At 33.7% G+C, this 12,403-nt stretch overlaps 1 protein-coding gene across 3 annotated transcripts; it reads right to left on the bottom strand.

Moving 5' to 3' along the window:
- Positions 1-1,582: 1,582 nt before the first annotated feature.
- LOC140826189 (probable anion transporter 5) lies at positions 1,583-11,766 on the bottom strand. 3 transcript variants are annotated; one of them, XM_073188363.1, is made up of 2 exons: positions 11,639-11,766; positions 1,583-3,204 (listed from the first exon to the last, which is right to left on the bottom strand). In XM_073188363.1, exon 2 carries the CDS (start codon positions 3,090-3,092, stop codon positions 1,764-1,766), a length of 1,329 nt encoding a protein of 442 aa, XP_073044464.1. In that variant the 5' UTR covers positions 3,093-3,204; positions 11,639-11,766; the 3' UTR covers positions 1,583-1,763. The 3 variants fall into 3 exon arrangements, with proteins under 3 accessions (XP_073044464.1, XP_073044463.1, XP_073044462.1); XM_073188362.1 differs by lacking the exon at positions 11,639-11,766 and adding an exon at positions 9,162-9,506; XM_073188361.1 differs by lacking the exon at positions 11,639-11,766 and adding an exon at positions 9,203-9,506.
- Between the last annotated feature and the right edge of the window lie 637 nt (positions 11,767-12,403).

The following is a 12,403-nucleotide window of genomic DNA, read 5'->3' as shown; positions in this document are numbered from 1 at the left end:
CATAGCTATTTTCAAGAGAGAGGATGTACTATGTCAGCAAAACTGGGTTCGAATATTGTTATAGAATATTGTTTAAACAAATTAATTTTGAACTAAATTTAACCTTACATATAGGTCCATAATGTCAAAAATTTGTGTGAGACGATCCCACGAGTCGTATTTGTGAGACGGATCTCTTATTTCGGTCATCCATGAAAAAGTATTACTTTTTATGCTAAGACCCCGTTTGGTTTGAGGAATAAAGTAGGTTTATATTATTTAACCTACTTTATCCCTCGTTTGGTACGCGTGATTATTTAACCCACCTTATCCCTCCTATGAATGATTAGGTTATATTAGGTAGGTTAAAATAATACCTCCTCACCCCCTAGGATTATTTATCCTACTCTTAATCCATCCTATTTTTCCAATTTTACTCTTCTCCTAAATTCAAACTCACCACCACTTCCCGCCGCCGCCCGCCGCCTAAACGACCGCCGCCCCCCGCCCCCCGCCGGCATTGACGTCGCCGCCGCCGCGAAGGGGAAGGACAATTTCGTCTTTTCATCAAAAAATTCAAAATTATCTTACACTTAAAAATCTTACCAAACATAATATTATTTTACCCCATATTAATCCATCCTACCACAATCATTTTCTTTATCATTTACATACTAATCATTAGTTTATATAGGTAAAGTTGACCCGTCTCACAGATTAAGTTCCGTGAGACGGTCTCACATAAGATCAACTCGTCCATAATTGTGTAGTGTAGGATTGGGCTTTGCTTGTTAGCATGTGTACAAGAAAATCTTTTACCCACATAATTTCTTATTTTTAAATTTTTTTCCTAAAATTTCAGTCAATTTTGGATTTTCCACTTGGTCGGTTTGGTTTTAACCAATTGGTCACCTTTTTCTAGTCATTACGGCTTAGGCCAAAATTAATTACTTTTTAATTAGACCGCAGAGATGAGGAATATGTTTTTTTAGAATAAAACGAGATGTATTTTTTTATGTTTTTTTTTTAAATCAAGTTCTTACGGTTTCATAGTAATTATGATATATTTTAAATATACCTAAATAGAGATCATTTAAAAATTAATTTCTCAAATAAATTTTTTTTTTCACCAAATCAAATTATCAATCAAATAGATGTGTCCGTGGAACGGTTGCCTATCATATCTTGTTATGGTCACAAAATTATGATCTTTCATCAAATAAAGTAATGTTATCGCATCTAATCCGCTAAACTCTTAGGTTAGATATAAAATTTGAATTCCATAAATTTCGATTATATTTTCAATGTTAAAAATGAAACATAAATAAAATCTTAAATCTATATCTTACTTATTTACACATTACTTACACAAAACAAAATGAATTTCAAATACATCTATTATTTAATTAATTTGGAATTCATCCTATATAAATATGAAAAAATTGATTTAAAACTGGTGATCTTACTTTTTTAAAACTAAAAATATACATTTAAATATATTTGAAATTTATATATTTAAAATTTATCATCCAAACACAACATAATAAAATTTAGTTAGATGATAATAAAAGATATATATGCGTAGAACACTATTACAGGCAAATGACCAACAGCCCAAGCAATAAATATTGCAATTTAAAAAAGCATAATCGTGTTTCGAACATGTGAAATTGTTGTCAGTTAAACGAACGATTTTGTGTCGTATGTTAATTAAAACTCAAATGTGTCATTTTGCCGTGAAAAGGGCTTGCTCATTAATATAAACGAGGACTGCTGCCGCCTCCTCAGTCAAAAATCCTCTCTCCCGTTGACAGTAGAAGAAACATCAGCGCACTGAATATACAGAGTGAACCTGGGATTACAAAAACTGTTGTCCAGCTATCAGGACTCGATAAATCCAACTGAGCCGCCTTGGCAGCTTCCAGAAGTCTGCCAGTTAGACCAACCCCAACTATTCCAGCTAAGGTACCAGCTGTATTAGAGATCCCCATAACTATCCCTGCATATCTCGGAGCAACATCCATGTGATTCACCGCAAATCCAGCTCTTCCGAGTGCCAAGAAACCGAGAGCCACAGAAGAGCACAACACAACCCCATCGGCTGTTCTGAACAAGGGAAGAGCCATCAGCGCAAAAGAGGATGCCATGAATCCCACAGTGTTTAAAAGCTTTCTCGTTCTAGTCACTGACAAAATATTCCTCGTGATCAAGTGATCTGCAATCACCCCACCAATATTTAAGAAAAGAAACATGTTGAGATAAGGCATCATCTTAGAGGAACCCATTTCTTGTAGGCTTTGCTGGAGTCCCAGTTCAAAATATGTCGGGAGCCAATTCATGAGTACATAAAGAGCATAATGGAAAGTGAAATTATTTACCACTATTGCCCAAATAGGCAAGCTGCACATGATTCTCTTCCACGGAATTTTTGATGTTCTAACAGAATGTCCTCCATTTTCGAGTATTGCATTTTCATTCCTCATGATGGGTAGATAGGATTCCCCAAAACCAGCAGCTGCAGCCTTTGGATGATCCGAACGAGGAGGGTCATTGGAATACTTGAACCACAGTAGAGACCATATGGCACCTAAAGCAGCTTCGATAACAAACACAAATTGTGGATCCCGAAATTTGACGAGACTTGGGAGAACAAGCATCCCAACAGCTGCACCAAAATACATCCCTGAGGTGGTTAGGGAAACAGATCTCGACCTCTCATGCGGTGGCACCCACTGTGCTAGAATGGTGTGAATGGAAGGAAAAATGAAACCTTGGGCAACTCCAACTAGCAGGCGGGCTATGACCAGGACTGAAACTCGATTAGGGTCTAGTGGAACAAAAGCGCAAGTCAGAGACCATAAAACAAATGAAAGAAGCAGAACACGCCTCCCCCCTATTTTCTGAGCTGCCCAACCACCAGGAACTTGAGAACAGGCATACCCATAGTAGAATGTTGAAAGTATCATGCCCTTGCTTGATTGGTTTATTCCCGCTGCATCAGCAGCAGCAGTATATGCAATGGAGAAACCCACACGTTCTATGTAACACACACACGTGCAGATAAATGTCAAAAATACTATCACGTAGCGCTTTGGGAAATATGCATTCTTCATTTTGTTTTGATCTCATGAATAAGGAAACCCACACATGAATTGTGTACAACTCCTCAACAATATAAGCAAATTTAACAACTTCTAAGACAGCCAACCAAGGTAGCAGCTTACCCTGAGATTAAAAAAAGAAACATGAGAATTTGAAGTTTGATAAATATTGATTGACAAGAAAATTCATGTGTGGTACAATGATGCCACAAGCCCACAACAGTAAATGGCATCAACATATGTGACGATCATCAACCTACAGTAAAAATGAACTGGTCCAACAGTTGAGGTTTTTTTTTTTGAGTGAACAGTTATTAGTTAATGGCATATATAATCACCCAAGCAAGATGGCTAGATGTGTCAGACACAACTCATTGCCAATTAGATGTACAGTGGAGATCAAAGTAGCATGTTATATCTCATACAACAGGATGCTTCTAATATCTTAGCACATATGGATGCATCTAAATTATGGGCTATATAAAAATTTCGGTAGCATCTCCTCGGTTTATGTAACATATAGATATACTGCAAATAAAATATATATCATAAACTAAATTCCCAAGAAGGAAATCAACATAATCATTTCCACGTACACAAACTCACATACATTCACAAGGAGAAATCTCTTCCATAAAAATATAGCACTCATAACAATGACATCATTTTTAAATGAAGCAATACTGATTCCCTTTTTCTTTTTGTGAAAGACCTTTTAATCTATAAATGATAATTGATAGCTTTAAAAGCAAAAATAAAATAATAAAATAACCTAAGAAAAATCATTTAAGCTTTAATAGATAAAGCTCCAAACTCAAAAGCCAAAACAAGATATAAATAGCCCAACAGGTCGTTGTCCATGTACAGTGATCCTCAGATACCTGTAGGAGCTCATCATCTTGCTCAATAAGTCTATATCTTAGGTATCGTCATGCTCGTCTACAATGCATGAACTACGTGAGCCAATACCCAGTAAATAAAAATTATGTATTCTATGAAAATTAGATGAAATCTTTTACAAAATGCATATCCATCAATGAGAAATATCTCATTTAAACTTCTTATACTTTCTCGGGCCCTTGACCCACCTACTATGCACCGAACAGAGCTCTACACAATATCAATAGATAAAAAGATTGATGCAGTCAAATGGACCATCCTCCCGTAACCACCAGAGGCGCATTCCCTATCAAACCTTGTGGATGCCAGAGAAGTCCCCCACCCGCAACATCAATGAATGAAGACCAAAGAGTATAGTGAGTGGGCCATCCCCTCGGATTACCGGAGGCACATCCCCTATCCACCTCTGTAATTCTCCGAGAAGTATCCCACCCGTGGCACCCAACATATCACATCAGTCTGCCTTGTATACCTCGATGCACTAGTAATGGTCAACAAAATATTTTCATCTCCCAAAATGATGTCGTGCATGCCAGATCTCCAATGTTGATGTATATGCATGCATTTGCGAATGCAAATTAATAGCAATTTAAAGCGGCAATGATTATACATTTCAATAATCGTCAAGCATCATATAAATCGAAATTACACTTATTCAAGTATCAACATCACAATTAATATATCAAGGAATGCTATGTTTATGCATTGTAGTTGCAGATGTATTTTTACTTGGTCTCTTTACTCTGTTTATTAGATATTAAGCCCCAATTGTAGAGGTGGAAAAATCTCATTTTGTGGTATAAATGTTGTCTTAAGTTGATATGTATAAATATTTACACCCTGGAGATTAAATAATAAGAGATTGATAAACTAACCAGAAATCAACAGTTCTACTAATCTAATTCAAGTGATAACATAAGTTGATTGTGCTAAATTTGGTTAGTTCTAGATTTCCAAAATAGTTGTAACTTCGTTATTTGTTCAGCTTTTAACAAATATAACAAGGTTAACCTACACTTCCTGTTTAAATTCTGATAATAGAGTAACAAACTATTGAATCAACCAAAGCAGGGCAAGTATGTGCTATTGAATTAAATACAACAATTTACATTCTTTATTTTAACAAAAATAGACAGGATACCATACCATAATAAAACTAATTCCTTCAACAATCCGAGACAACGAACAAATTTCTGAAACCATCAGCTTAATTGCTATTAAGTTTACTATCTTATATTATTTCGATAAAACAGTTTCAATATCCCACTTAGAGTTTCTAAACCGAAAATCATGAAAATAACATAGCATTTTTTTATTTGCAAATCTAGTGCATGTTGTGCAGCTTATAAATTTATGCAAGAGTTTTCCGGTTACAATCATTAGATTATGCTAAACCAATTGAAACTTTATGAGAATTATTACATCAAGGTGAAGCAATCATTCATTCTTAAGCTTAATATACATGAGGTGGTGTCACCAATTATTCAATCTGTATGACATAGCAAACATAATTATTTACACTCTCATTTAATCAAGATCCCCTTGTTTCCTCTAGATAGTTCAATTTATCTAACCTCCAGTGAAACAATACCACTTTAGATCTTAAACCCAAGGTAGGTTATACAGTAGCACATGATTCTTTACAATACTTTTTTTTATTTTTATTTTTAAACTTGTTTTATTAATTCACCAAATTCTTTGGGTGGAAAGATCATCTACCTACAAAAAATAGGCATCATCCAACTTAAAAGCTCCAAAAGTCGATAGGAAAAGTTTTTCCAAATTAAACTTGAGAGAAACCATACAAACTATGTTGAAACGAGTGTTAACGACTTTATGAGTTCAATTCGGCAGCTGGTTTGGTGTTCTATGTTTTGCATTATTCTTATTTATTATAAATCACTTTTATCCCCTATTTCTTAGTACATGACAACACATGAATGAAAACCTTGGATTGGGCATTATATGAAATACTAAATGAAGGAGCATGTATTGAACAAAAATTTTGATTCCTAATCCTCCACAAGGAGCATCCCAAAACTAAAGCATTTCCCAAGGATTATGTCTCTATAACAAGGCATAGTCTTAGAGATGAAGCACAATTTAGAGTTATATAAACAAAATTAAATTATAGGAAAACTCTCACACAATGACATAACTCACAAAAATGTATCTTACACTCCCAGAACTCTAAAGAGTATACAATTGTGTTTAACTTAAATCCCCTTTGTTTTTAATCTAATCGATGTTAGATGTTCTTCTTATTTCACCATAATAATGTCGATATCTAAAAGTTTGTGAATGTAGTTTAATTCTTCTTGCTGAAAATCTACTGTAATAGCCAGAAACAAGAAATCATCTGTCGCAAAAGGTAAATGGGATCGTGTAAATTTCCCAGTAACCAAACAAAAAAGATAATATAAACAACCATTTCTCTCATTATTGTCACACACTGAAAATAGAGTAAACAGAATGAACTTAAGCCCTGTGGTTTTAACTAAGGAAGAAACACATCTCCCCACACCCAAATCTTTCAAACGTAGGGTACAATCGTTAAATCAGGCAAGGAGCATTCTAGCTTTACAATCTAATCATTGATTCACCATCCTTAGTTAAACTAGAACAAAGGCATATTTCAACCGTAAATAATTTCCATTTGGTTTAAAATTCTATCACAACAAATTTAAATATTTTATGGTACGAGTTTAGGCCAACCATTCGTAAGACAGAAATTTATCCGGCTGATTCACTGAAATTAAAGGAAATTAGAGTACCTCAGCTTAATTCTCGAACATTAACTCATTCCTTGAAAATTTGAGGTATAATTGAAGTTTCAAGCTTAGAATCTCCAAGGAAAGCAAAAGAGTGGCTTCCCTTTCTCTGCTCTTGTTTATTGAGTGTCAAAGATTCAAAGGGAAGAGGAGAACACGTGTATACAGTATACATCTACACTAATTATACTATATTATAAAATTTGAGAATAATTAGACAAACACCTTGAGTTTATAATTTTTAACATGCCTCAAATACCCCTATCTACTTTAATTAATTTCTCAAATGCCCCTGTTTATTTTAATTAGTTTTTTTCAAATCCAACTTTCATTTTTTTTACACATTTAGGGTATTTAAAATCAAATTTTTTTAAACTCACTCAATTGTTTCAACAAACTTATTAAAAATCATAAAAATGTAAATTTTTTTAAAATTTTTAAATTTTAATTTCTAATTTTTTTGTAACAAAAGATCCTATAGAAAAAAATTGATTGTATGAGCACACAAAACGTGCATAAAAAAATTATTGTCGTGTGCACAAAGCACTAGAATCAGTTATCTACTCACAGAGGTGTGGTGTCTTGTTAATGTAAAATCAGAGACATGGGTTTTCCACCCACCTCCTAAAATTTTTAATTTTTTTGTTTTTAATTTTGTGGTTATTGAAAGACAAGAATTTAATATTTTAAAACTAAAACAATGTATTGATGATGTCATCCGAAGTTAGGCATGTCTAAATGAGTTTATAACTTAGTGCTCAAAATTTCTTTTCTATTTTATTTTTTTATTTAAATTTAATTTTAAAAGTTTTCATGTTAACTAATTAGTAACTAGGATATTAAAATTCTCGTGTCACAAATATATTTACAAACAAGTTATACAAATATCCGAGCTTACTGATTTTCATATAATTTATATTAGATAAATTATTTGACTTGCCAAAATCTAACTTTTTAGTGCACTGCAGAATAACTAGGCAAACTTTCCCACTAATAATTTGGAAATTTACCTTTCTTTCCACTCTCTAAGATTTATAAAGAAAACTGGTTATTTTATGTTTTATTTACATTGTTAATTTATGAACCATTATATAATCTTTTCACAATAAGACATGACATTTAATAATACAGTACCAGGATATTAGACAAATAGTATATGAGCACATAAACTGTAAACAAATGATAACAGTTACTAACAATTTGCGTACAATTCCAGATTCTAACTTTATTGGAGCAGTCAAACTAACTATGAACACAAACAATTCTCTTTGAGATCACATAGAGCGAAAACTAAGTAACTTAACACATATATCACACCACTATTTCACCATTTCCAACCAGAAGGATAGAAATCAGGTGAAACAGAAACTGGAATTGCTATGAACCAACTATTTTTTTAGAAAAAGGACTTCAAACAATTACAGTGTTTAAGTAGGACAGGCACTAGTCAACCAATACATAATACAGCTATTCTTAAAATAAAAAAGGCAAATGAACAAGGTCAGTCATACCACAATCCACCGTGAATAAACATTCAATTCTCAGAATTTAACAAAGAATAAAACAGCTTCACCAATCAACGGTTCAGCATTAGGTAAATTTTTATTCCTATTTAACTTAAAAGAATAAAGGCGCGTTATAAAGCTTAATCCTATCTAATTTCCCCGATTGTAAATGTTAGAACACAAAACATTTTCAAAACAGAAACATAAAAAAGAAACAAACACATGCCAAGTGAAAATAATGAACAAAATATATACAGAAAACAAAACTTCACCTGAAATACACCAAGTCAAGGCAAACACTTCACCAAATTTTTATTTCCACTAAATTACTGGATCTAACATCTAGGTGCCACTAAAATAAAGAGAGAAATAATATCCCAAACTTGCTAAGCAGCACACTATTGAAGGTTACGAAATAATACCATCAATAAGGCAATAGCATAAGCTGGAAACTGTTCTGATGCGGGAATATAGAAATTATCACGGTATCAGCTTATCTAATAAAGCTAATGAAAAAACGTAAATTATGGCAGAAACATAAATGCCAATAGTTACTATATTACACTCCGGTGCAAATCACTCAAAAACCCTGACCAGATCCTCCATTCTCCTATTTCTTTTTGACAACAAAGTTGTGATTTTTTCAGGTTCCATGTATCCCTTCACATTTCTATCAATGAAAGGACGGTGAAATAGCTAAGACAACAACGTAGCTGAGTGAATGCCATATAAGAGCTGTACATAATTGAGATTTGAGAAGGGTTGAGGGGTTTGTTGCTTTTAGTCAACCAGAATTCCTTTCACCGCCCACTTTATCACTCAAATTAACCCGAAATACATAGAAGGAAAACCCATTTCCCAATAATTAAAATGTTAAAGCACACAGTAATTAAGGCATTTTTTACCAAGAAAAAAAGATGGGTATTTGCTTTCACAACATACTCACCACTTCTGCCTCCTATTTGTTCAATGCTCGCATTTGTTTCCCGGGATTGAGATTAAAAGCATAAACATCAACGACCTGGAAGCTAATTCCTGTGGAAATTTGTCGGTCTCTGATTATTTTCAAAGAAGAAGTTGGAGGCTAGTGGGTAGGCTGTTGGGTCAACTTTTGCCTTGATGATTTTTGAAGGAGAAAGCGATAGCTGGAGTGTTTTGCTCGGTTTATGGGTACACCTATCAAACGAGCCAATCCATGATGGGGCGAGCTGGACCAACAAAAACCCATTATTTGGTGGGCCTGCCCTCCATCTTGGTAGTCTAGAAATCTACACCTAACCCAAGATGAGTTGCGGGTTAAGCGGGTCGAGCTACAATAAAAAAATAAATAAATAATATTCAAATTAATTAAAATTATAATTTCATAAATAAATTAATATTTATAAAAAATATCAATAAAATTTATAATTATTAATTTCGCACGTCTACATTTTATACAAGTAATTAACATAAAAAATCATAAATTTCATTAAAAAAATACATATACATCCATAAATTCATAATATAAAAAAATATTTTCTTCAAGGCCCACAGGCCAACCCAAGACCGCCTCGAGCTGGCCTGTGACCTGGGCAGGTTGGCCCATCTAGGCCTGCCTTGAAATGGGCTCAACCCACTTAAATTGAGTGGCGGAGAGGTCCGATCCGACAAGCCCAACCCAAATTAATGACAGTCTATATTTATAAATAAAAATAATATTTTTAACGTAAAATATAATAAATTTTTACAAACTGGCACATGATTGGTTTAATGTGAGCCGAGGCGAGGCGAGGCGCGGCAAGGCGGACCTCATATTTGACCAAACTTAGCCCTACACATGTCTCGCTATCATACCTATGAGAGAGACAGTTTCACACATTTATATAAGTGAGACGGGTTGACCCAATTGATATATATAAAGAAAAATAATATTTTGTGACATAAAAAGTAATACTTTTATGAATCAGATTGAGTTGAAGGTTTGTGTCACAAAATTAACCGTGAGAGTCTCATAAGAATTTTTTTTAAAATATAAAATACTCTGTATATAATTTTTGGCAAATACATAAAAAAAACATTGTGAGTCTAATACTAAGATTTTGACAAAAAATTGTGTCAGACGATCTCACATGTCATATTTTGTGAGACAGATCTCTTATTTCAGTCATATATGAAAAAATATTACTTTTTATGATAAGAGTATTACTTTTTATTGTGAACATCAGTATGTTGATTCGTCTCACAAATAAAGATTCGTAAAATCATCTCACAAAAGACCTACTCTAAAATTTTGATTCAAATAAGCCATAATTTTGAATTTAATAAAAATATATTATTTTAAAAAAACTAGTTCTCACTTCTTTACCCAAGATAAAAATTACAGATGGTCCAAACAAATAAAAAATTTAAATCAACTTTATATTAAGTTAAAACAATTCCAATAATAATTGTATGAGATTTCGAATACACTCAAGAGATATGTAATTTGAAATTTATTAATCAAATAATATAACAAATTAAATATATCGATTGAAGCATAAAGCTCTATGAATTAGTCCATTTGACTTGACTTATAATTTTTGTTTGAAAAAAATAAATTAAAAGATACCATTAACTTTCATTCGTGGCTGGATACGAAATGATAGAAACTAATAAAGACAACAAATTTAATATAGATTTCAAAACAGTCTACACTTATCTTGTTTATCCTTGCAAATAATAATTTAGTCATAAATGTGACGGAAGGAAATGAATATGAATAAAAAATGAAGGGAGGATAATGATCGAGCTCCATGACTCATATAAGTAAAATTATCTTCCCAACAAATTGACTCTCCGTGAGTGAAATAAAGTCGAGCTTGATCATTTGATCGGTCTTGATTAATTTGTCAACAGGATGCGAGACCCGATCTCCCAATACCCCGTTTTGATCTATTTAAACCTGAATCTAGATGCGATCCATATTTGAAAATTAATCGGTTCGACCTACTAAATAACTGTACAGGCTGGGATATCTGAGGAAGCATATTGAATTCAAAACCATCGCCAAGGTTAGACGACGGTTTTAACGATGATTTGACGGTCCGTAACTGGATGTTGCGTCGCCTTCTAAGAGTGACGGTTTCTCAACTACCGTCACATTTAGCGATAGTTTTTTTGAAGAACACCAGCGACGGTTTACATACATATCGTCACTAATTGAAGCGACGGTTATATACCCGTCGCTATTTTAAGCGACGGTGTTTACAAAACCGTCGCTTATATTAATCGGCCGTTTTTTAAAAAATCGTCGGTTAATGAAGTGACGGTATGTATATAACCACTACCATAAAATTCATAAATAAACTATTACGCAAAAATTAAATTATGTATTAAATTTTCTGTAAAAAAAAATATTTAAAACCTGATTTGCGCGAAGATATGCAGCTCCCTGTAACGTTGGAAGATCGCACCGACGAGCAAATCTACAAAATAAATACGAAAAAATGTTAGTACAAAATAAAAAACCGAAACTTCGAAAAAAATGATAGACATTCGCTACACTACCAGGCGAAAATCGCTTAAGAAAATATTCGAGGAGCTTGATATATAGAACCACAGCGACGGTCTGGGAAATAACCGTCGCAATTAGCGACGTAATATAAGTAAACCGTCGCTAATGGCGACGGTTTTGCATTAACCGTCGCAGATAAAGATCGGCGACAGTTTTTGTTCACTTGTCGCTAATGGCGACGGGTATAAAAACCGTCGCCATTAGCGACTTTGACAAACCTGGGCCGATCCAGTTTGGCGACGGTTTGAGATAACTGTTGCTATTGGCGACGGCGACGGTTACAAAAACTGTCGCTATTTATTGCAGCGAATACGTCCTCAAATACAACGGTTAAAAAAACCGTCGTAAAAAATGGCAACTGGGTTAGATCGAACAGTCGCAATATTGAACCGTCGCTTATTTTTATAGGCGGCGAGTTTATTGAAAACCGTCGCTATCGAGCGACGGTGTAAGAAAAACCGTCGCTAATCCATCCGTTTTTTTTAGTGGAAAGTACAAGTAGCAATTACATTAATTTATCTTGAGGATGTTACTGCGGCACTATTAGTTAAAATGATGAAGAGAGCTCAAACGTCCGTAAATGTGGCTTATTTATTTAGATGTTGATTTGAATCT

The sequence above is a fragment of the Primulina eburnea genome, chromosome 3, assembly GCF_022965805.1.
Source record: "Primulina eburnea isolate SZY01 chromosome 3, ASM2296580v1, whole genome shotgun sequence".
Lineage (NCBI taxonomy): Eukaryota > Viridiplantae > Streptophyta > Magnoliopsida > Lamiales > Gesneriaceae > Primulina > Primulina eburnea.
This window is presented reverse-complemented; position numbering and strand designations above follow the sequence as displayed.